Genomic DNA, 25,919 nt, shown 5'->3' with positions numbered 1-25,919 from the left:
GGGTTAGGTGCATGGGGCGTGTGAGGGCTGGTAGAGGGTGTGTAGGGGGCGGGGGGATGGGGGCATGGGGCGTGTGAGGGCTGGTAGAGGGTGTAGGGGGCGGGGGTAGGTGCATGGGGTGTGTGAGGGCTGGTAGGGGTCGTAGGGGACAGGCAGGATAGGTGCATAGGGGCACGTGAGGGTTGGTAGGAGGCGGGGGGGTAGGTGCATGGGGTGTGTGAGGGCTGGTAGGGGGTGTGTAGGGGCAGGCAGAATAAGTACATAGGGCATGTAAGGGCTGGTAGGGTGGGCAATATAGGGGCGTGTGAGGGCTGGTAGTGGGCCAGGCGGAATGGGGGCAGGGGAGTGATGACTGGGAATGCGGAGTGAGTGAGTGCGGGTGATCAAGAGATGAGAAGCTGGGGGCAAGGGATAAGGTGTCAGCCCCTTAGGGGTGTGTAGAGGATGAACAATCCCGGCAAAAGAGAGAAATTCCTCCACCACAGTTCTAGCCAATTAGTTGGGGCGCTGAATCTATGTTGGGACTAAAATAAGTCTTTTCATCCAATGCTTTAGGAATGTGGCTTTATGTTTATTGCCATTCAGCCAAGCCACAGGAGCCCTGAAAGCCCTTCATACACACAAGTGGCATTAAGCTCTATTCCTTGTGTCTGGAGTGCCTCAGTGGCCGAGTGAGAGCTCATTGTGCTGCCATCAAAGGATAAGGGTTCAAATCCAGTTACTGATTTATAAATTGTCACACAGATGATTTAAGCTGGAAAATGGGCTAAAACTATAAAGCAAACAAATCAAAACAAAAATCAACAGGCATGCTCTCTAGGGACATGTCTTCATTTGGGATTTTGCACTGGTGTAGTTGGGGCAAAAATCTATTCACATGGGATTTTCACAGGGGGATATTGGGAGGAATTTAAATGTTTGAAGTTTTACAAATGGCAGAGGGAGAAGGTGAGTGTTTTAGTGGCCAATTTGTAACTGTGTTGTTTTCAATTTTTGTAAAAGAACAATACTTCAGTGTAGGAGGATAGTTCATTAGCTGATGGTGTGGAGCAAATATGTATAAATTTGTGGATGACACCAAGCTGGGGGGGATTGCAAGCACTTTGGAAAACAGTTTTAGATTTCAAAATGATCTTGATAAATTGGAAAACTGGTCTGAAATTAATATGATGAAATTCAATACAGGCAAGTGCAGCATACTGCTCTTAGGAAGAAAAAATCAAATGCACAAATACAAAATGGGGAATAATTGGATCAGCAGCAGTACTGCAGAAAAGGATCTGGGGGGTTATAATGGATTACAAATTGAACACGAGTTAACAATACAATACTGTTGTGAAAAGGGCAAATGTCATTCTGGGCTGCATTGACAGGTGTGTTATATGTAAAACACAGTAGGTAATTGTTCTACTGTACTCAGCACTGGTGAGAGACCTCAGCTGGATTACTCTGTCCAGTTTTGGGTGCCACGCTTTACAAAAGATGTGGACAAATTGGAGTGTCCAGAGGAAAGCAACAAAAATTATTAGAGGTTTACAAAACACGACCTATGAAGTATAGTTGAAAGAATGGGGCATGTTTAATCTAAAGAGAAGGCTGAAGAAAGAAATAACTCTTTAACAGCCCTTGATGTATTTGAAGACGACAATGATCAATTGTTCTCCATGTCCACAACAGCTTAATTTGCAGCAAGCAAGATTTAGGTTAGATATTCGGAAAAACTTTCTAACTATAAGGCTTGTTAAGCACTAGAACAGGGAGGTTTTTAAGAAGACGTTAGACAAGCATCTGTCAATAGGTATACTTAATCCTGCCTCTGCCTGGGGAGATGAATCTTGAAGTCACTTGCAGCCCTACATTTCTGTAATTCTATGATTGGCCTCTGTGACTGCTAACAAAAGGTGCCAGCTGTGGTGGTGGTTTCTATTAGATGTGTAGTTGTCCACTAGGGACGGGACTGATGCTACCTTAAATGTTAACTTTTGGACACTATTAGCCAAGGCTGAAACTTACTTTTTCATTAGAACAGGTGACAAAAAATGAAAGTGTCTTAACTGGTGCATGGTATCATCTGTGGAAGCAGTCATTGTGAGGGGATTCTATATGGCAAGGGCTGTAGCCTGTACTGCCCTAATTTGATAGCTTTGAACTATCCCTGTTATACCAGAAGAGGCCCCAGGCAATGTGAAAAGAACCACTGTCCAAAGTACAGTCAGATGGAGTGGCTGTAATCTAACATCTAATGTGGGGGCCAGATTATCTCAAATTCACCTCTGGCAGGGTTCTCATACCTTTCTCCAAAAGCATCTAGTACTGATTACTATTGGAGACAGGAGACAGGATTAGATGGACCTCTCTGATCCTTATGGTAATTCCTATGTAATATCTTATTTCAATCAAAAATGCTTTGCAACTAAAAATTGAATGGACATTTATTTATGATGCTGTCCAGGACATGGGTTTAATGGTTTGCTTCAGTCATTAGCTGAATCTGAATTTTGGATAAATAAATAGGAATAAAATACAGAAGTATTCTATTCCTATTTAGGTATTCCCAGTGATGAGGAACAGGCAACTGGACTTGAACGGAAAACTCTAGAGGCTATGAAAAAAGGACAGGTAAGTTTAATATTGAATAATTCATATTCAGACAAAATGGAAAGCATTACATTAGAGTTAAGGTTGTAAATATGTCAGTGACTTGAAGGAGGAAATTGCTGAATAGAATATTTTAATTAAAAACAAACCAAAGTCTATAAGGCAAAACTTGCACCCCGTAAGCATGAAAAAATTTGGGAAATGCAGAAATAAGGTCCCTTAAATCTTAACTTTGCATTCTTACCTCCTTACAGGGAGGCTGTGAAGCATAATTAAATATACATTTGCAATTCTTGTATGAAAAGTTCAATATAACTGCAAAGTACCATTTTCTATTGAGGAAGCAGACCTGGAGAATCTAAAGCCCTGATTCTGCAGCTGGATCCACATAGGCCACCACACATCCACATGGAGGGCTCTATGTTGGTCAATGATCCACACGTGCAGCTCCAGTTGCAGGATTGGGACCTAAGTGAACTATCTGGCTGTGATGTGCTACATTGGATTAGGTATGAGACTAGGTGTTACACCTGTGTTTCAAACCTAGATTGATCACTGACTCTTTATGTGGCCTTGGACAATTCCCTTAACTCTCACTATGCCTGTTTTCTGATCTGTAATATTTGCCTCTCACAGGGAGGTTTGAGGCATCATCAATGTTTTAAAGCACTTACAGAACCTAGGATGAAGATTGTTTTATAGAAAATAAGAATTTATAAAGCTACCATGTGTGGCAGAGCAGCAAATAGAACTTAGAAGTTCCTTGCTCCTACCCCTCCATGCAATTCCCTGCACCACACTGCCTCTTCGTATATTTCTTCTCCCTGCTAACTCCCTCCCCACACAAACATACTATTTCTGTAGAGATCTCCTTCTCTCCCCCAAGGCCTAACTGACTTAATTTTTCAGTGATCCTTAGAGTGCTTTAGGAAGTTGGCATCTAGCTAGTGGACATATTAAGGCTTGTAAAGAATGCACAAACTGCTTTTAAGAACTGCACCTGTGCAGAGCGCAGTGCAGGATTGGGCCCCTAAATCATGAGCCCACCCCTCAATCTATTTGAAGACAGACCAACAGAACAAGACAGACCGAGTTTCTAAAGTAAGCTGGTTTTAATGTGTGATGAGCCAAAACACCCTCACAGAAGTAAAAGTTACCAAACTGTTTACAAAAAGAGGAAGGAGAAAATCTCTTTTGGAAAAACTCTCTCAAATACTTTTTCATTTCTCTCAGGTTTCTCAGAATATTTCTATTTTAGCATAATATTGCACATGAAAGTTCAGGCAGATTGGCCTTTATTGGCTGTCAGGAGGGGGAATCAAAATAATCATGTATTGGAGTACTGTGTTCAACCCTGACTAGGGAGAAACTAATGTGCCTTCATAAAAAGGCACTATAAATAGCATGTAACACCACAGTGCTTTAGGCAGCTAGTATGCTGTCATGAGTTCAGCATGTATTTTTAGTTGCACAAATTAGCTGCCACTAATAGTTGATACTCTAAACTGATTCTTGCATGTGAACTGACACCCTGTACAATAACTTCAACATATTAATTCTCTCCCACTTGACAAATCAGTGTCTAACACAGTAAGGTTTGACATTCCTCATCTTCCCTTCTATTAGTTTCATGTACCTGTATGCTGGTATTCTAAAGATAATCTATCTGTGTTCGGATGATAGAACAGCAGCAATTTAATTACCTTTATTATATACATGCTATATTTTATATATATGTGACACAATCTTTGATACTACTGGTTAACAATGTTCTTGGTCTAGTAACTGAGATTCGTGTTTTGTTCTTTTCTCAAGGATCCATATAGCATACTCAAACCCAAGGGATATGCAGGAACTAGAGAGGATCCTCATATTGTTCCGTCCATCAACAAGAAGAGGCTAGTAGGCTGTATCTGTATGTATCAGAACAACTTTGTGTATGTTCTTTTAGGTCACATACTATCTAAAGTTATAAAACATGAATTGTTTTATAGTAGGTTTTTGTTTTAATACATTTACATTAATACTTCAAAAAGGTTCACTCTCAAAATTGATCCTCTTTTCTCTATGGGTATTCAGTCATATCTGCCTATTTTAGTGACAGAAATACATTTTCATTTTTTAATGCTTTTACTAACATGGTAGAGTGAATATAGCTAAGAGGGAGTGAGCTGGCTTCTATTCCTTCTTGTGTATCAAAGCAGTTCTGATTTCAGGATTGGTTAACACCTTTGCAACCACCTTGAAGGAAAGAGGGTTGTACAAGTACCACTGAGCACACCATCTAAAAACAATAGGGGTTGTGTGTAAGTTAAGGCATAATTTGGACTGTAGAATTTATGTATCATCGCCTGGGACAAATCGTGTTGAGTTAGCAGTCTGGAGCATGTTTACTTAGAAGTTGAAATATGACAACCTGCAATGTCATTTTTAGTCAAAAAAGAGCACTTATTTGGGGCTAGTTATCTCTAAGGAGAGTCAAAGCACTGGCATTAACAACTAGTGTGTTTCAGGCATTAAACTGATTTGAGGTTGGAAAACCAGTAAGTGAAGAGTAGCACTCACTGCAAATAATGTGGGGGCGGCAGTTGCAATATGACGCTAGCAAAGGAATTTCTATAGTTAAGGAAAGTTGCTCGCTAGGCTTGGAACTTCATCACTGCAGTGGTGCATATGCAGGGCTGAAGACATCTACCAGTACCAGACACAAATCAGCAAGGGTGTATTGTAATGGTCAGCTTACAAAGTGGAAATTAGTATAACTAGTGTCTGAGGCATGACTGAATGAAAATCAAGGTACCCTATATTCTATTTCCAGTTATGAAAATGGTCCCACTTTGAATAGGGGTTATAATCTCAAAAGATCATAGAAATCATGGTGGTCATGTTACTTTTACTGATTCCTTAAAAGCATATATTTTTCAGTAAGACAACAAAAGTATAATGGGGTACACCTGCACTATTTGAGTTCTCTGGTGCCTGCCCAGTGCAAGATTAAGCATTTTAAGGTATATGCAAGTTTTCCCAAAAGCTAGTTTTTTTCCCCCGTGAGAGTGATCAGTATGCACTTATTCAGCCACAAGTAAGCCTTCAAGTTCATCACTTGTTGTTTCACCCCTCAAAAAAATCCAATACATTGCACATTAAAATATAGACTAACAGTGATGGAAATTGCCATCAGAAAGGAATGATGAAACAGGGTTGCTCATTTTCTATGTTGATTCAATTACTGAACCCTTCACTGAAACTTTCTGTTAAGATGCCCACTAGGTTAAGAATTCTAGCCCACAGGGCACTGTAGAATGCACATGTGACAGAAGACTTGAATATGACAAATCAAAAGAGGCATGGACATTTAATTTTGCTTTTCCTTTCTCACACCAGGTGAGGAGGACAACTCTGCTGTCATTTGGTTCTGGTTGCATGCAGGAGAAAGCCAGCGTTGCCCATCATGTGGTGCTCACTACAAGCTTGTCCATCATGATGTCCCACATTGAAAATCTGTGTTATTTAACTGAACCAAAGCGGATTTCACTGTGTCTAAACTGCACAATATGATGTGCACTTAAATCTGCATGCAAAATATTTACTACCTTCATATTTGGTTTCTATTGGATTTCATTAAAAACTCCAATCTTGTTGTTTTACCCTAGGTTAATTAAAACTAAATGCACAACACTGCAGAAATGTGTGTCATGGATTATCATCCTTCATAAAACTGAGGAGAGTTTAGGAAGAAGTGTTCTACTAGTACTGGTTAATAAATGTGGGTTGGTTTTCTTTCTCCCATCTCTAATAAAATTCCTTAGTCTTATGACTAAAGCCCTACCAAATTCACAGCCATGAAAAACACATCATGGACTATGAAAAATCTGGTCGCCCTTGTGAAATCTGGTCTTTAGAGTACTTTTACCCTATACTATATCTGGCATAGCACAGTAGTGCCACCCTTATTTCTGTGCTGCTGATGACAGTGGTGCTGCCTTCAAAGCTGGGCACCCAGACAGCAGCTGCCACTCTGAGTGCATAGCTCTGAAGGCAGCAAAGTAAGGATGGCAATACCACAACCCCCCCCCCACCCCCTACACACAGCTTTGTTACCCCATGTTGGGTCAGGACCCCCACTTTGAGAAATGCTGAGTCTTAAGGACTTTACGTGTTTATATTTTGTTGTTTCTAAATACATATTTGTGGCTTGTTACAACACCATGAAATTTAACTTTTAAATATCTGAAACCTTGCAATTCAGGATTTTAAAAATGCTATGATTGTGAAATTTACAAAAATGGACTGTGAATTTGATAGGTCCCTACTTATGACCAAAACATTTTCATTGGTGTTGGTTTCTTAACTCTCACATGGTGGGAGTATGCCTGCCAACAGTAGTATGTGAAGAAAAAGTTAGAGGTCACACCTGAGCTATAGGCATGTGCATGTATAATGTCATGGCTGCAATCATACACCACCAGGAGATGGTTATAGACTTATTTACATTTTCCCTGTGTTGTTCTGAATTGTTTCAATACAACAGTCACAGCCAGGATGGTCTCAATATTCTAACTAGTCTTTTGCTTAATGAAGTTACCTTCTAATTAAAGAAATATGCATGATATGTGCATCCATACATGAACACGTACATGAAGCAACAAACTCTTTCATTCAAGTATTTTATTTTAGCTTTGTTTTCACTGCATTTTAAAACTCTAAAAAAAAAAAAAATATTTGTTTCACAGGTGAAAGTCACATATGTATCAATAAGACATAAGTATGTTGGAACTTAACCAGACCAGGAAAGTCAAATCTGAATACGTTCCATTAAGCACAGTCATCTCCGAGTACTTATATTAAAATTCAAAAGAAGTTCCAAAAAGGGTTAAAAGGGTATTTCAAATGCATTTTAGCTGAAAAAAGGTGACCAAAAACTACACTTTCAACATTTAAAAATGAAATGTTTAAACTCTTGATAGCAACTGTCTTGCTCCTCATTTATGTTTTTAAACCTATGGCTGCAGAGGTTGGATTCCCAATCCTAAATTAATCCCTTATAATTTTATCAATTTAATTATACCATCAGTAATAAGATGAAATGGCCTATTGAGTCTTCTGGTCCATCTTAACAAAAGCCTAATTTGCAGTTTTGCACCAGCACGAATAAGTGATTGCGCCATGGAAATTGGACTGTACATCATAAAGGGCAGCTCATTTCAACCATCATTGTTTTCATTAAGTTTTCAAAAACAAAAAAACCCCACCACTGGAAAAAGACATCTCCAGAATCACACTTTTGTTAAAAGCCATAAAATAAGCTCAAGTTTAATTACACGCAATAGAAAACCATACTGCTATCAGAACTGAAACTATTTTATTACAAAGCTTTATTTACAAAATGAAAAATAATCAAATGGGACTATCATAATAGGAAAAAGTGTTTTCACTCTGTGATTGAAAAAAATTAAGCAAGTCTTTCATGCACTCAGACGCTAAATTGTTTTTATAATATGTGAAATGTTGAAATTCATGTTTGTGAAACTTGAGTCTCATTCACAGTCTCATTTTTATTTTAAGATGACAAAAACATGGTTCTATACAAGTTGTGTATTAACAGTTCATTTTTGTAAGGACTTTTTGCCTTCCATGAATATTCATATCACTGAACATTTTGTAAATAATCAGTTGTTACATTGTCAACTTGTCCACTGAACTTACCACCACAAGAAAGACACAAAGAATTAGTTTAATGCTCCCACATTAAACAACTACAGTATCTCATTTCTAAAGTTATACTAAACTGAAGCCTTCATTGTGATCTATTGCCTGGATCAGCTTAGATTTTAGGGTTTCTTTGTCTGTGTATTTTGGAAGATCAAGAAGATTAAAGCAAGTGTGAGATACTGGAAGATACCCTTCTCCACCTCCTGTTGGCTGGATGACTAGTTTAAGACACTTCATTCCAAGAATAGGAATACGATCACTGCCTGTTAAAAACACTGCCAAGGAAAACAGAAGAATGAAAGCTGAAGCGAAAGTGACTACTCTCTGTTTCACAATGATAGTTCCATGCAATATTACACTTCTAAATCACTATTTTCATTTTTCAATTCTTCTATTACATGGCTAGCTTTTTACATTAAAGTAGCATGGTTTTGAAATTAAAAATAGTAATGAATGCTGCTTTGTACATATAAACTCGGATTCATATAGGTCTTATTCTGATTATATTGTTAAATGTGTATCAAATAGAACAAAGTCCCTCTTATGCCAGGGTTTACTTATTTAAAGAGCAGTGAGTTCACATCATTTTTGTGGACACTATCATATTTGCAGGTAACTAAGTAACTAGGTTCTAATTTGTTCAATGCAATTAAATGTGTCTGCCCTGTATTTGAAATGACTGCATGAGCCATTACCAACAACTTTGTTTCTGAGTAAGGGAATTTCGTATGCAATTGTCCTCCTTTTACACGTTCCTGCAGCCCAGCATCTCCCACAATTCTGCTGTGCGTGGGCTATTCCCCTCCTGTGCAGTTCCAGCGGTGGTTTAAAGCTGCAGCACAGCCCATGCTGGCCACACTCCCTTTTCTCCAGCTTGCTGCCAGATCTGCTGCCTCTGCAGAAACAGTCAATCACAGTTCTCTTTGCTCCTGGCCTTTCCTTTATCTTTTTATTTTCTTCATTTTTGGGTAGTAGTGAGCAGCATTCTTTGTTTTCTACTTCTCTCAGTCTGGGTAGTCAGCGGCTAAGCTCCTCTTTCAGTAATGGCACAAGTAGCCAGACAAGCACACGGATAAGCCCAAATAAGGCTGCCTCACAGATGGAGCACTAACAGGCTGTATGGAGGGTGAATTATGCCCTTGCTTCTCAGCCATCTGATCCTACCACCATGGCACAACGCTTTGAGTTGGATGGACATGTTAGGACCCATCTGCCCCCCCAAAAGCTACAACTCTACCACAGAAAAGCCTGACTGAGGGAGACTGAGCAGAACTTGGAGAGGCTCTAAGCTTGAGGAAAATTTCATTCAGCAAGGGGCTGAGTCCTGAAGCAATTCAAGACCAAGGATAAGTTCCTAGGAGGGCACCAAGTCCACCACAAAGTCCTGAAATGAGTTCCAAATGCTCTGGGGAAATCGGACTCCCCCTCCTCACAGCTTGAGTCAGAAAACTCTTACAGTGAGTCCCCCATCCCGGGAAAGTGGGAATTTACAGGGGAGGACTCCAAGGGAGAATTTTCCAGAGGGCTCAGGCCCTGTGCAAGGCTAGCCATGTGGCCACACCAGTAAAGTGCATGAATTTTTTTAATGAAATCCAAAAAAAACAAAAAGGATAAGAAAAAGCCCAGAAGATATTAGTCCTCCAATTCAGACTCATACTTTACCAAGGAAGGAGAGCCACCAGACTGATTCTGAGCAGAACATAGACAAAATGCAGCATAGACTTTTTCCTCTGAGGATTCTGAAACAAAGTGCATAAAGGTTGTATTAACTATGCACATCCAAACTGAGCAGCCCCTTGAGGGCAAGCCTCAGAGCACATAACTTCCTGCTAAATCCTCTCCAGAGGCAGCATTTCTTTTGCACCATCCTTTGAGAGGGTAATCAGGGAGAAGTGGGAAACTCTGAAAAGGACAAGCACATTAACAGGCACACACTCAGATTCTACAAGCTCCAGGAGCTAAAATGTCATAACTGATGTTCTTAAGGTCACTGCTGCAGTAGCATCTCTAGCTTATATGATTATTCCATCCAAAGGAAATTTCTTTCCCAAGAAGCCAATGGATAAGGTGAAAGCTACCCACAGAAGGGACTTTGATGCTTCCTCACCAACTTTCAGAGCATTTCTGGCAGCCAATTGGTTACCTTAAGTAACAATGTCATGGGGCTGGAGGACCTGAAAGCCCTTAAGGACAGAAACCAAACTTACTAAGTCTATACTTAAGAAGATCTCTTAAGCAACAGCATTAATGGCAGATGCTTTAATGGATGCTACGAGATTTTCTGCCAGGACCGTGGCATCTAGCTTCCCAGCCAGGAGACACACATGACTTTGTCTCTTGAAAGTAGACACTTCAAACATGTCCCGTGCTCTTCTAAATTCACAATATCTCTCTTCTTCAGAGAAAAACTGGACAAGACAGTGACTGAAAAAGTGACTAAAACCAAACAGTCCTTCCCCACTCAACTTAATACTCTATGGGACTACAAACCATCTTCCTCACAGAGGTCTCAGAGAAAACCAGATACAGATACCTCAAGGGAAAACCTTGGAACCAAGGAGCAAGAGGAAAATCTAGAGGAGGAGCTCCTGCAACCTTCAAAAGCCCTTTACGACAATAAGCAAACGTGCCTCCACCCAGACCTAAGCAGCAGGATTTCCCATTTTCCAGATGAATGGTTTGTTTCAACCACAGAAAGGTGAGTGTGTTCCAGGAATACTCTCTTGAGCAAAGGGCTCCACCACCATCCCTTCTTCATCCAATCTCCCGCGACCCTGCAAAAGTGCAAGCTGGTCCAGAACAAGATCTCCCAACTTCTGGCCATGCAGCAATAGGAGGAGTTCCCGCAGGAGAGCATTGCTCAGGGTTTTACTCCATCTACTTCATTGCTCAGAAGCACACTAGAGGAGTCAGGGCCATCCTCAACTTCAAAAGGCTCAACAAACAAATGAGGAAAATAAAGTTCCAGATGGAAATTAACTTTGATAGCGACATCCCTGTGTCAGGGCACTTACTAACCTCATTCAATTTGGCAGATGCATACCTTCAAACTCCAGTGTGCCCCTGCAGGCTTCTGAAATTTGCTGCTTATATCACGAATCACTATTAGTACCCAACACTTCCAATCGGTGTCTTATCAGCCCCCAGGGTATTTATGATGATGCTGGTGGTGACCATAGCCAGACTCAGGTCCCAGGGTATTCACCTGTACCCCCTTTTTGATGGCTCCTTAATCAGAGCCCTATCTCAGGCGGTAGCACACAGCACCACAATTCAGACTCTGGATCTCCTGCAAGCGCACGGATTCATAATAAACATGAAGTAAAGTTCCTTGAATCCGATATCCACACTGGCCAAGTGAAAGAGCTCACCTATCGTTCCCTGCCCTCAGCTACTGGGCCTCCTGGTCTCACGCATAGGGGTCACTCATTGGCAAAAGTCACACATCAGGTGCCTTCAGGCTTTTCTTCTGAAAGCATGAGACTACTCCCCCAAACTCATGCAACTTCACTTACATGTCCAAAACAGGCCCTCAACTCCCTGATATGGTGGAAAGTCTGGGGAAACATCCTCAGGGTTCTTTCCATATGCTTTCAAGACCTTAGGTTCTCACCATTGATGCCAGCATGAAGGGATGGGGAGCACATCTGTGACCTAGAAGGGTACAAGGCTGTAGTTCCTTTGCCTGGGGTTTCAGATGCATCTATCTCTTGGAACTCAGGGCAAACTAGCTCTTCTGAGATTTGAGAGCCACCTGGATGGAAATAGTGTCCTGGTCCACTCTGACAACAGCTGCATACATAAAACAACCAAGGAGGGACAAGGACTGCAGCTCTACATGCAGAAGTGATGGAGATAATGGAATGGGCAGAAATGACTCTCCTTTCCCTAAAGACAATCCACATACAAGGGGAACTAAACCAAAAGGCAGACTGGCTCAGCCAGCGCAATGTCAGCAACTCAAAATTGTGCCTAAAACCAGGAAGTCTTCAACCTTTGATTTCACAGGACATTCGGTTTCATCAGTTGACCTGTTTGCCAATCACAAGAATGCAAAGCGGCCAAAATACTTTACCAGGGAAGCAGACCCTAAGTCTATGAGGACAGATGCTCTGTCACACGGATGGCCACAAGACCTGCTATATGTTTTCTCGCCCTTTCCTCTCACAAGGAAAGTGACCCAAACATAAGGTCAGAGGATGCAAAGGTGACAAGTGTTAACTCCCACACTGGCCAGGGATACCCTGATTCTCTGACCTAACAGAACTACAGCTGGAACCACCATTGCAACTACCATTCTTTACCAAGGACCATTCTTCCATCCAGACCAGACCATCTTCATCTAACAGCCTAGCAATTGAAAAGGGAAGTACTAGCCATACTCAGCCTATCTTAAAAAGTGATAGGGACTTCGCACTCTTCTAGGAGAACTTCCACTCTAAAAGCCTACCCATCCATCTGCAATAAATTCAGCCTTTCGTGTCAAGAGCATAAAGCAAACTCACAGCATCCCAGGATTCAAGTTATTCTAGACTTCCTTCAAGAACGAATGATAATGATGCTTGGCTGAAGTTCCTTTATGTGCCAGGTGTAGGCCTCAGTATTGTACTGTTCGCAGGCTATTCAGGCTCCCTGGTCAAGAACCCTCAGATATCCAGGTTCCTCAGAGCAATCATATTGGCCAAACCAGCACTCAGACAACTTTCCTAAACAGGATCTACTCCAGGTGTTGACAGCCCTAACCACTCATTCTTTTGGACCTGATTTCTACATAGCCATTTTACCTCTGCCTCAAAACCTATTTTCTGGTGGCTATCACAACTGCCAGACAGATTTCAGAATGGGCACCTATCTATGTAGGAAACTTACTGCACTTTTCATGATAAGGTGGTGCTAAAGATTTCAGAAATGTTCTTGCCAAAGGTAAACTCTCTTTTCCATTCCTCACAGGGAAATGTCCCTCCCATTATGTCTGAAGCCACAGTACCTAACTGAGAAGCTATGGCACACTTTAGATGTCAGAAAAGCATTGAAGATTTAAATCAAGCACACAGAACCCACAAGGAAGTCAGGCGTTCTGCTTAACTCCTTCCATCCAGAGTCTCAAGGATTCAGTCTCTAAGCTCTCCTTGCTAGATGGATCAGGCTACGTATCTATGAGACATACAAGGCAACCAACGTTCCTGTCCCAGAAAGAATCAAGGTGCACTCCACAAGACCAATCGCAACCTTGTGGGCCGAAAGAGCACGTGCTTCCACCACAGATCTCCAAAGCAGCCAACATGGTCACTGGCTAACATCTTTACCAGATGTTGTAGAGTGGACTTAACCTTCTGCAGAGGCCACCTTTGGCAGGAAGGTGCTGGAGGCAGTGGTCCAATAATAACCTTGCTGCTTGAGCAATGCTGTAAAAAGGGAGGGGCTCCCCCCCCCATTTTCCTTTTGTTTGTTCCCTTACCCTCCCCTACCCCTGTTCACTGGCTCACCCTTTCCCACGCATAGCAGAACTGTGGAAGATGCTGGGCTGCAGAATGGAAAATTTCTTACCCAATAATTTTCTTTCTGCTAGCTATGTCTCCTCCACAATTCTACCCATCCTGGATTGCTCATCAGCCGATGGTCAACATTTTATTTGTACAAGTTATCTTATAAGCAAGGTCTTCTGTGTATAGTTACTTGGTTGGCATTGGAATTATTGTTACTATTTTCCACAAGTTTTTGCACAGCTTTAGAAAGAATCATCTGGCAGAAGCCAGAGAAAGGGCCAGAACAGGCTGTGCTGCAGTGTTGAACCACCTCCAGAACTGCACACTGGAAGGAAATAGGGAACACGTAGCAAAACTGTGGTAGATGCTACAAGCAGAAAGGAAATTATTGGGTAAGTTTTCCATTATTCTCCTATAGCTACAATCTTTTAGCGTTTACAAACAGTGATATCAAATGATATTTCCACCTAAGAAAAAAAGTAAGTCTTGTAGGTAATGAAAAGGAGCCTATTCCGGGATGGACAAAATTCCTAGATTTATTGGACAGATGAGAATGGTGATTTCAGTCTTTTGCGGTTATTTTAAGTTTACTCACTGCCATGAATAATAATCCAAACACTTCAGATTTCCCCAAGCACCTGTTTAAAAAGTTGAGCACTGCAACGCATTATGAAGGGCAACAAATTTGGACTATTACAGATCATTGAGTGAATGGGGAAATCAACAAGGGCTTTCTTGAAAAGCGTCCTGATGACAGCGCCGTTACAAAACCAAAGGTGCTCCAGAGTGAGCACTTCAATTGGTCACAGCTGTAGTAATACTGCATGAGGAGACAGAAGGGTGTAAACAGTTCTATCTGAATGTGCTTGATTTTTTTCTGTAAAATAACCTGAAATTTCTTCACTGGGGAGGGACTTGCATCAGCAAACCAAATAAGAACAGTCTGAATTAACCAGGCTATCCACTACCCAAAATAAATCCACTTATCAAGACTTGGTGAATGCAGTGGTAAATGCCATGGCCTACATATTAAAATAAATAAATAAATATCAAAGTGCATGGCAGTGCTGTTCTACCCTGTTGGCCACTATGAAGTGATCAAAGGGCCATTCAAATAAGGAAATCCAGAACAAGCTACATGATTATCATTGCTGACCATCCACTCACTAACTAATGAAGCACAATAGATTGGTTGCCGTTGCTGATTACGCAACAACTAACCAAACATGACGATAGCCCTCCAAATACCAACCCAGAGCCTCACAACTCAAACCTTTTGTGACTTTACAAGACTCACACACAAAGTTATTGACAAAGACTCCCTGCTCAGACAGACTTCCTCCCCCATGATGCGTTCACCTTAAAAAATAGGTAGACATAATTATTAGTTATTAACATTAGGTGTAATTTGTTTTGTCCCCTTCTAGAAAAGCATCAAGCTACAGTAATCCTACTAGGTTTCCTATTTCCATACACTAGTTTCAAATACTTACACAGAAACTGCTTTTTCTTTTCCAGTGGTAACTCGTGAAAAACATCCCAAAATATTTTAATTGTAGGATGGTCTGCCCAATATTCTCCTTTATATTCTGTATTCTGAAGTGACCAAAATATGTGATTATTAGTCAAATTCACAAAATATCAGGACACTGAATATGTAAATACTGTATGTAGAAAGAGACAACACATTGATACTGAGTTATACAAAACTACAAATGTAATTGTTCTATACGCATTTTTATTTTTTTCACCAAGTTTACTTTTTTATGTTTTTATCTCTAAAGATATGTTTTCTCCCACATTGGATACCAGTTAACATCCTACTACTAAAATAATTCTAATCAGGGTATTTGCACTCTGCCTATATAAATACCTCTTGCACTTTCAATTGAATACATTATTATTTACCGGAACTTCTTGTTCTGAACTACTTGACTGTACACAGTAACATTGTTTAACTACCACCACATTTCAGTGGTGGATGTACAGTGACTCAAAGGATTTTGGGATCTTCCTGAAAGTTAGGAAATTTCTTGTGTGCATTTAATATAAAATCCTAGCTTCTAACAAAAATCCTAAAGCCTTCCCAGTAAAGTGTACATCTACTACTCTGAACACTAGAACTGGGTGTCTTTTTCTGTTACTTTATCCAATATAAGCAGGATTTGTAGCATCACATGAGAAGTCTACGAAATATATGTGTATTACCACTTGTTAACATCTACTGTTCTCAGCTATGGAACACAGAGTACAGGGATAGGCATCTCTTCATCACCAAGCTTTTTATCCAAAAGACACAAAATGAACCAAGAGACCTAGTGGAAAGTTCTACATTAGAGCTATTGTTTTTAATACTATAAAACTACTGCCCCCATTTATTAATGGCATGGATTAGTATTTGTGGATGTATAGGGAGAGATTTGAAAGAAAATGAATGGCACTGGGATAGGGAGGAAATTCCACACAGCAGGGTTCTTGTGATACCAAACACCACAAATGGAAAAGACCGTTACCTTTTCGTAACTGGTGTTCTTCGAGATGTGTTGCTCATGTCTATTCCACAATAGGTGTGCGTGCTCGCCATGTGCACCGGTGCCGGACGTTTTTCCCCTAGCAGTACCCGTAGGGAGGGAGTGCCCCCCGCAACCCCCGGAGTGGCGCCTGGCTGGCACGGTATAAGGGGAGCTGCGCCCTCCTTCTTGCCAGACAACTCCGGCAGAGGGGACGGAGGGCGGGATGCGGAATAGACATGAGCAACACATCTCGAAGAACACCAGTTATGAAAGGGTAATCGTCTTTTCTTCTTTGAGTGATTGCTCATGTGTATTCCACAATGGGTGATTCCAACCTATACCTGCTGGAGGTGGGTAGAAGTTCACAAGTTCTCAAGACGGAGTACCGCCTTGCCGAACCCAGCGTCATCCCTGGTTTGGGAGACTATCGCATAGTGCGAGGTGAACGTGTGAACCGAAGACCACGTGGCGGCCATACAAATGACCTGTATAGGGACGTGGGCCACGAAGGCAGCCGACGAAGCCTGTGCTCGAGTCGAGTGCACCCTCACAATGGGCGGCGGGGGGACACCCGCCAGCTCATAACAGGAATGGATGCACGAAGTGATCCAGTTGGAAAGCCGCTGAGTGGAAATCTGCTGGCCTCTCGAGCGCTCAGCTGAGGCGACGAACAGTTGCGAGGACTTTCTGAACGGCTTGGTCCACTTGAGGTAGAAAGCCTGAGCCCGCCTCACATCAAGCGTGTGGAGACGGCGCTCCTCACTAGTCGCATGAGACTTGGGGCAGAGGACTGGAAGAAAAATGTCCTGACTCATGTGGTAGGTGGAGATCACCTTCGGGAGGAACTCGGGGTATGGGCGGAGCTGGAGCTTGTCCTTATGAAAGACCGTATACGGCGGCTCAGAGGTCAGGGCCCTGAGCTCCGAGACGTGCCTGGCCGATGTGATAGCAACCAGGAAGGCCACCTTCCACGAGAGGTGAGACCAGGAACACGTGGCTAACAGTTCAAATGGGGCCCCTGTAAGACGAGGCAGCACCAGATTCAGATCCCATTGTGGGACCAGAGGCTTAGAGTATGGATAAAGCCAGTCCAGACCCTTAAGGAACCGGCCAATCATAGCACGGGAGAACACAGCGTGTCCTTGCACCGGGGGATGGAAAGCCGATATGGCCACCAGGTGCACCTTGACTGATGAGGGCACCAGGCCCCGGGCCCTCAGGTGGAGGAGGTTATCAAGGATAAGCTGGATTGGGGCAGCCGTCGGGGACACACCTTGGTCTGCCGCCCACCTAGAAAACCGAGACCACTTTGCCATGTAGGAGCGGCAAGTGGAGGGCCGTCTACTTTCGAGGAGGATGCGCTGAACTTGTTCTGAGCATGTCCTTTCCTCACCACCTAGCTACTGAGCAGCCATGCTGTGAGGTGAAGAGCTGCCAGGTTGGGGTGGAGGCGGCGGCCCTGGTCCTGAGAGAGCAGGTCCGGGAGGAGCGGCAACGGCCACGGCGGAGTCACCGCCAGACCCGACAGGGTCCCGTACCAGTGCTGCCTGGGCCACGCTGGGGCAATGAGGACGACCCTGGCTTTGTCTGTCTTTATTTTCTCCAGGACCCTGCTCATCAGAGGGAAAAGGCGTAGAGAAGCTGGCCTGACCAGGATAGGATAAAGGCATCAGAGATAGCGCCCTTCCCTAGGCCCCCCCAGAGCAGAACCAGGGGCATTGTCGGTTCTGCCGGGTCGCAAATAGGTCCACCTGGGGAGTTCCCCACCTTCAGAAGAGCTAGTGGGCCACTTCCGGGTGTAGAGACCACTCGTGCTGAGAGGAAAAGTCTCTGCTCAAGTGATCCGCCCTCACGTTCTGGGCGCCTGGCAGGTGAAAGGCTTTTAGGTGGATGTCGTGGGCTATACAGAAGTCCCACAGACTGAGAGCTTCGTGGCAGAGGATCGGGCCCCGCCTTGCCGGTTGATATAGAACATTGAGGCCGTGTTGTCCGTGAGGATCCTGACTACCTTGCCCTTCAGGTGTGAGCGGAAGGCCATACATGCCGGTCACACCGCTCTGAGTTCCTTGACATTTATATGAAGGGTCAGGTCTTGCAAAAACCACAGGCCTTGGGTCTGAAAATTCCCCACATGGACCCCCCAGCCCAGGTCCGGTGCATCAGACACCAGCTCCAACGACAGGGCCCTGTCCCTGAACGGGATCCCTTGGAGCATGTTGCTTGGGGCGGACCACCACCGCAGGGAGGTGATCACCAAGTTCGGCACGGTGAGGACCTTGTCTATTCTGTCCGTGGCCTGGGAGAACTTCGAGGCCAGCCAGAGCTGGAGGGGCCTCATCCTGAGTCTGGCGTGGCGGACCACATACGTGAACGCCGACATGTGACCTAGCAGCTGCAGGCAAGCCCTGGCTGTCGTCACTGGGAACCTTGCAATTGAGTCGATGAGCCCTTTCAGGGTCTCGAACCTGTCTGGGGGGGAGAGAGGCCCTGGCCGACGTTGCGTCCAGGAGCACCCCGATAAACTCTATGCGTTAGACCAGGACTAACATGGACTTGGTGTTGTTTACCAACAGGCCCAGGGCAGTGCATGTGGACAGGAGGAGTGCCACATGATCCCTCACCTGCGATCGGGAGTTGCCCTTGACCAGCCAGTCGTCCAGATAGGGGAATATCTGCCCCCCCCGGCGCCTGAGGTAGGCCACTATTACCAACATGCACTTTGTAAAGACCCTGGGGGCAGTGGACAGACCAAATGGGAGGACCGTGAATTGGTAGTGATTCTGTCCCACCACGAAACGGAGGAAGCGCCTGTGCCCTTCGAATATGTGGATGTGGAAGTACGCATCCTGTAGATTGAGGGCAGTGTACCAGTCCCCGGGATCCAGGGAGGGGATGATGGAGGCCAGGGAAACCATGCGGAACTTGAGTTTCACCATGTACTGGTTCAGGCCTTGCAGGTCCATGATAGGCCTGAGCCCCCATTTGGCCTTCAGGATAAGGAAATACCAGGAGTAATACCCCTTGCCCAGGAACTCCTTGGGCACCGCCTCTATCGCTCCTAATTCCAGGAGCCGCCCGACCTCCTGCTCGAGCAGAGCCTCGTGCAATGGGTCCCCCAAAAGGGGCAGGGGCGGGGGGGGAAGGGTTGGTTGGGCAGGGAGGAGGTAAACTGAAGGGTGTAACCTCAGGAGATGGTGTTGAGGACCCATCGGTCCAAGGTGAGCCGCGACCATTCTGGGAGGAAAGCACACAACCGACTGGAAAAAGGGAGCTTTATTGGGGGTGGATCCCTGCTGAGAACTGGCGGGGTACCCCTGAGCGTCCAGTCAAAAACACCTTTTACCCGCCTGCTTGCCCTTAGAGGACCCAGGCTGGGGGGCAGGCCAAGACTGCCTCTGCGGGAGTTTTCTATAGTCCCACTGCTTCTTAGGGGAGGCCTCGTACTTTGGAAGGGCAGGAACCTGCTGCAGCTTGCACTTGGGTTTTGCCGGAGCACGGACATAGAGGCCCAAGGTCTGGAGGGTCGTGCGAGCGTCTTTCATGCCGTGCAGCCTTGTGTCCATTTCCTCAGCAAACAGAGCCTTCCCGTCGAAAAGGAGATCCTGCATTGCCGACTGCGCTTCGCTGGATAGCCCAGAGAGCAGGAGCCATGACGCCCGTCTCATGGACACCACCGAGGCCATGGACCGTGCGGCCGTGTCCGCTGCATCCGAAGTGGCCTGCAGGGATGCCCTTTTTATCATGCTCCCGGAGGGAGTCCTCAAACTTGGGGAGGGATCCCCAGAGATTAAACTCGTAGCAACCCAGGAGAGCCTGATGGTTTGCTACTCTTAGCTGGAAGCTTGACGACGAACAAACTTCTCCCTCGAAAGTATCCAGCCCCCAAGAGTCTTTCTTCTTAGGGGTCGGGGCTGGCTGCCCCTGCCGTTCCCTGTGGTTGACTGACTTGACCACCAAGGAGTTGGGCGCCGGGTGGGTATACAAATACTCGTGCCTCTTAGTGGGTACAAAGTACTTGCATTCCACCTTCTTAGAGATGGGAGCCAACGAGGCTGGTGTTTGCCACAAAGCATTTGAAATTCTTGCCACCCTGCCTGGTGCCGAGGGGGACAGCACATTGAAGAGGGAGTCTAAGGGCTCCTTCATCTCCTCTGCCTGAAGTGGAGGCTCGCTGCCACCCTTCTTAAGAGGTCTTGGTGGGCCCGGTAGTCCTCCTGCGGGTAGTAGCTGCTCCTCAAACGGCCTTGACGGGCGGACCCGCGAAGGCGAGATGCCGGGGATCGACACCCGGGGCTACGGTGCCTTGGAGCAGGAATCCGAGCAGAAACGGCTTAGATGGTCGTGCCACGACTGACTCCGGTACCTCCTTTGAGACGAGGACCGTTGGTGACGTCCGCCACGGTCCCGTCGATATTCGCTCTGCGAAGATGAGCGGAGCCGGGAGTCCCAGTCAGACGGCACCCATCCAGACAGTCTGCCGGCTTCGAGGGCCATCCACATGGACTGAGCCCTGAACGGTCGTTGGGCGGGTGAGTGGTGTCGGGAACGTTCCCTCGACCAAGACCGGTACCAGGCCGGTGGCGACCCTAGCAGCGGCTTGCCCCTGGAGCGTGGGGCTGACATCGGCGGAGCTCCGGGCACCGGCATGGACATGACGTCCCTGGCCACCTGGAGGGCTTTGAGAGTAGATGGCATCCGGACAGCCGGAGAGGCCTGCTCCAAAGGGGCTGGGCTACTCCGCTCAACTCAAGTCTGAGGCCTAGGGCCCAGTGGGGATTGAGGGCTACCCAACATGGGCCTAGCCTCTGTCCCAGACTTCCCTCGGTGCTGTTGCGAAGAAGGAGTCTTTCCAGTCCTCTTGGTGTGCCTCGTGGAAGAGGAGCAGTGCCGACTGGTCGATGGTACCAGAGCGTCGCTGTGTACCGACGCCGCAGTGCCAGGTACCGGTTCGGAACGGCGTGCCGGAGTCGGGGCCAGCGCCGACTCCATCAAGATGGCCCGTAGCCTATTGTCCCTTTCTTTTTTGGTCCGGGGCTTGAACGACTTGCAGATCTTGCACTTTTCGCTGATATGGGTTTCTCCCAAGCAGCGCAGACAGTCCACGTGCAGGTCACTCCTTGGCATAGAACGCCTACAAGAGCTGCACGACTTAAATCTCGAGGCACAGGGCATGCCCTGGCCCAGGCTCACTAACTAACTAAACCAACTGAATGAACGAACAGTTCTGGGGACAAGCTGCAGCAAAGCTGGAGCTGAGCAGTTCCGACGCAACTTCACTGGCAGCAAGAAGGAACTGAGGGTCAGGAGAGCGCGCAGCTCCCCTTATACCGCGCCAGGCAGGCGCCACCCCAGGGGTCGCTCCCCCCCCACGGGTACTGCTAGGGGAAAAACTTCCGGCACCAGTGCACATGGCGAGCATGCACACCTATTGTGGAATACACATGAGCAATCACTCGAAGAACTTGTATAATGTCAAGAAGATATTTTAAGGATGTATAGTCCAAAAAAGGAAATGGGCTTTTTTTCAGTTTATAAAACACCTGGATAAACATTTTAAAATATTTTCATTTCCTTTCTGCTTGCATGACTTCATAAGGCACCACACAAAAGTAAAAGTAATTCAGAATATAAAACTTGTTTTGACTACACAACCTTGTCATCACACCCATGCACTAAAATTTATTTGGCCACTTGTTGACTAATGCATTGCATATTATGATAAGGAAAATTCCTACTGGTTTGTGTGTCTAGATAATATTTATCTAGGCACTATTTGAAAAAAAAAAAAAAAAAACCACACACAACAACAACAAAAACTCACATCTGGGTCACCTGCCAGTAAATGGAGCTCTGTGATGGTTTTTTGAGTAGATGAAACTATCATTCAGACAAGAGATGTCTGAAACCACCAAAGACCCTTAAACCTAAATTCTTTGAACACAAAAGTTCATGTGTTAAACATTTTTTTTGTTAACTTTTTCTCCTTAAAAATTTAATGTATATGGTTCTCTCTCAGTTCTCTGCAAGGTTTGTCCAAGAGACTTTAGAGACATCAGATATGAAACGTTAAGGGTGAGGATGAATCTGTGGAAATTGAATAGATTCCATTTACTGTTAGCAAAATTATGCTACCTCATCTTTAGGGAAACTGGAAAGCTTAACTTCAACATAGGAATGTGGGGGCAGGAAGTGCTGGAGAGGCAATACCATCAAGTGTTTTGCTTTTGCATTTTAAATGTATACCAGGTTAATATACTCTAACTAACCTAGCACTTACCTTCTCCAGTTCTTTCCAATCATAATTTGTGTTCCCAATCACCATCGCCTGCAGCTCACTGGGCTGGAAGAGCTGAAGAACTTTACCACCACACACCTTATGAAAGCCTGTGTGGAATGCATCAAATAAGGAAGCCACTGATTTACCGAAGATGTAATCCACATAGGCATCTACAAATTCTTGCCTGTAGAGTGAAGACAAAAGCAAACACATTTTAAAAACGGAAGATATTTAAGTACCATTCTTCCATGAATAAATCAATGGTCAACCTAGCACAAAATACGGATTTTAAGATACGGTATTCTGCCTATGGTCTTTGCTGTGGCCACAATGAAGATCCTTTGACCATGAGCAGAGCATTAATTCAATTCTTCCCAAAACTGAGAGAGTATGGAGTGGACAAACAACAACATTAACTAATGCATTTCAGACAACATGAGCCTTTTAATTATTTGTACCCTCCATAATGAATTGGCTCTTCTGGAGACTTGCACTGCCTCTTGTAATGCTGATTCAGAGTGTAGTGGTCTGAAACTCATTATTCAAGTCACTGTTCCTTTAATAAAAAGGGTTATTTTCAGTTTTAGGAAGTGATTGTGTATGCTCCGTGTTGGAAGACAAGTTCGTAACTCCCATGGACATCTCATGTTCTGTATAGTGTCTGGATCACACAGAAAGGGTTAATTATGGTTAGGGAAAATAGTTTGACTATGAGAACTACTCCTTGTTACTAAAGAGCATGAACATATCAGGCAAGATACTTGAAATGTTTGCACTCAAATACAGATGGCAAAAATCCAATAACTTACTAGTTTACTTTTGACTGTGAATATTTTTACACCAGTCTAGTCAGCACTAAATGGTTCAATCATGCTGCCGTTATTTCTGTTAGCAGATTACCAGTACCCTACCAATACATTTTCTTCAGGGAAATCCATAGTATTTTTGTGTATTATCAGGGTCATCATTTATCTCAGAAGGATCATTTGAATGCACCTTGCAAACAACCTGGCATTTGTTTGGGTGGTTGCCACGCAAATCTTTACAACGCTACCTTTTGCCTAAGTAATGTTGCTGCAATATTCACAATATTATTAAGATTGTAATTGAGATTGCTATACAAAGGAAAATAAAAGGTGCTAAATGATAGAGGACTGTAAAAACTCTCAAAACACAGTCAGTGTCAGACAATAATCAGTGCTAACAAATTATTGATAAAGCACACCTTCGCAGTGCACTTCAGGCAGTACCTGAATCTCTTGGCATGCTTCCAATTCATGTAAATATACAACAATTAAGCAGGCAAACCAAAAAAGTGAATAGACATCTTCATGAAACAACAGGTACTTCCTTAACAATGAAATCCCACAAATACTGGCAGCACCATAGTGATCCTTTACTATCAGCCAAGAATTAAAAAAAAAGGAGGCTACTCACCTGTAACTGGAGATTTTTCAAGGTGTGCAGTCTATCTGTATTCCACACATGGGTATGCGAGCACATGATCTCAGACCAGAAAATCTTGAAAATAATGTCTGTTGGTCTGTGCCTGCACCCTGTGCTTGATACCAATGGTACAAGGGGAGGTGCAGAGCAACTACCTCTCCAGTTCCTTCTCTACTACAAATCCAGTCGTGTCCAAAGCAGAGAGGAAGGAAGGCAAGAAGTGGGATATGGATCTGGACCGCACATCTCAAAGAACCTCCAGTGACAGGTGAGAATGCTGGTCCCTATGAGTATTTCACAGGTGTGTTGGGGGCCACTGGGCATAGCTACCAGGTAACTCGGGAGAGTGGAAGGCCAAAGTGTCGATGAAGCTCTTTTGCTCTGGGCCTATTTGAACCCCCAGACTCCATCTTGTGAACTCTCACCTACTTTTAGGCTAACTGCTTATAGGCTGAAGTAGAAATGTAAGGGTCAGCTTTTCTAGCAGGCAGCTGCTGTAAACAGGCCTTGCAAGGCCGAAAGATAAGCAGGCGTATGGGAACTTTTCTAATTGTAACGGCTAGAGAAGGGAGGGGTGGGAGTAGTAAAAGGGAGTTAACAGACAAAGACTTACACAGAAACAGCTTGGGGTATAAAAAGGTAAAAGTTATTTGTATTTGTTGCACTGGATTTGAGACATGCTGGTCTCCTAGTGTCATTTCAGAGCTCTGAAATAAACTTGGCTTGCTTTCTCCCCTCGGTGTCTTTATTGGTGCTAAGCACACCGGGCCAACGGACCATTTGAAGTCCGCCTCGAGCCCCTCAGGCGGTAACAGGTGGGTGATGGCAAGCAGCAGATAAACAGGAAGGGAGGTGAGAGGATGCAGGAGTACAGATATCTGTAACATTGCAATTCTGCTTGTAGCAACACATAATACTTCTTGAAAGTGCAGATGGAATTCCAGGTTGCTCCCTTACAAATGTCTAGCAGAGGGACTTCTCAAAGAAATTCTACTGAGGTTGCCTGTGCTCTAGTGAAAAGGGCCTTCAACCCATCTGGAGGAGGGAGATGCACCAACTGATAGCAAAGGAGGATACAACCAGATATTCACTTAAAGAGTCTCTGAGCAGATATCGCTTGTCCCCATGCTCGCTCTGCTATAGCAACAAATAATCTAGGTGATTTTCTAAATGATTTCACTCTTTGCAGGTAGAATGCCAATGCTCATCTGATGTCGAGAGAACAAAGTCTCCTCTACTCGCTGGAGGCGTGAGGCAAAGAATATCAGTAAAGCAAATCAACTGGTTTATGTAGACCTTGGAAGTTACCTACAGGATGAATTTGGGTGGAGGCAAAGGGATAGCTTCTCTTTATGAAATGTATGTGTATGGCAGGTAGACCATGAGGGCCTCCAGCTCACCTTCTCTCCTGGCCAACGTAATGGTCCTCCGGAAGGCAACCTTCATAGAAGATGGGACCTCGAGAACATGGCCGACGGTTTGAAAGATGGCCTGTTAAGTGTTGAAGGTATGAGTGTAAGATCCCACTGTGGCGCTGGCTTCACTATTGGTGTGGAAATCCTAGTCAGAATCTAGGAATTTGGTTGTTACCGGGTGAGTAAAAATAGAATAGTCATCTACTGGCAGATGGAATGTACTGATTACTTCTAGTTGGATTCACAGCAAGCTAATGGAAAGATCTGTCTTGACAGTGACGACAGTCTAAAATAGAAGCAAGACCTGCTGGCCCCGATTATAATTGGTTCTGTTGCACCCAGAGAGAGAGAGAGAGAGAGAGAGAGAGAGAGACACACACACACACACACACACACACCCCTACCTACCTACCTCTATTTGGTTAGGTAACATTTCCTGCTGTAATTATGAATAGGTTGAATGGCCTGCGAA

At 44.5% G+C, this 25,919-nt stretch overlaps 2 protein-coding genes across 2 annotated transcripts in view; one reads left to right on the top strand and one right to left on the bottom strand.

The window, feature by feature from the left end:
* Positions 1 to 932: 932 nt before the first annotated feature.
* LOC112113693 (cytochrome c oxidase subunit 5B, mitochondrial-like) lies at positions 933 to 6,285 on the top strand. The gene is made up of 4 exons (XM_026651086.1): positions 933 to 948; positions 2,549 to 2,619; positions 4,414 to 4,513; positions 5,983 to 6,285. The coding sequence occupies exons 1-4, from the start codon at positions 933 to 935 to the stop codon at positions 6,093 to 6,095; spliced, it is 300 nt and encodes a 99-aa protein (XP_026506871.1). The 3' UTR covers positions 6,096 to 6,285.
* A 599-nt stretch (positions 6,286 to 6,884) lies between these two features.
* The window catches only part of HERC4 (HECT and RLD domain containing E3 ubiquitin protein ligase 4), a 90,316-nt gene continuing 71,281 nt past the window's right edge, over positions 6,885 to 25,919 (bottom strand). The window contains exons 23-25 of the mRNA XM_029911385.1: positions 22,587 to 22,770; positions 15,290 to 15,392; positions 6,885 to 8,585 (exon numbers count right to left, since the gene is read on the bottom strand). Coding sequence (XP_029767245.1) covers positions 8,377 to 8,585; positions 15,290 to 15,392; positions 22,587 to 22,770 — 496 coding nt within the window. The 3' untranslated portion in view covers positions 6,885 to 8,376. The remainder of the gene's footprint in view (positions 8,586 to 15,289; positions 15,393 to 22,586; positions 22,771 to 25,919) is intronic.

This window comes from Terrapene carolina, unplaced genomic scaffold (genome assembly GCF_002925995.2).
Source record: "Terrapene carolina triunguis isolate 2854851 unplaced genomic scaffold, T_m_triunguis-2.0 Scaffold95, whole genome shotgun sequence".
NCBI classification, from domain to species: Eukaryota; Metazoa; Chordata; order Testudines; family Emydidae; genus Terrapene; species Terrapene triunguis.
Note: the sequence above shows the minus strand (reverse complement) of the source record. Positions and strands in the feature narration are given on the sequence as shown.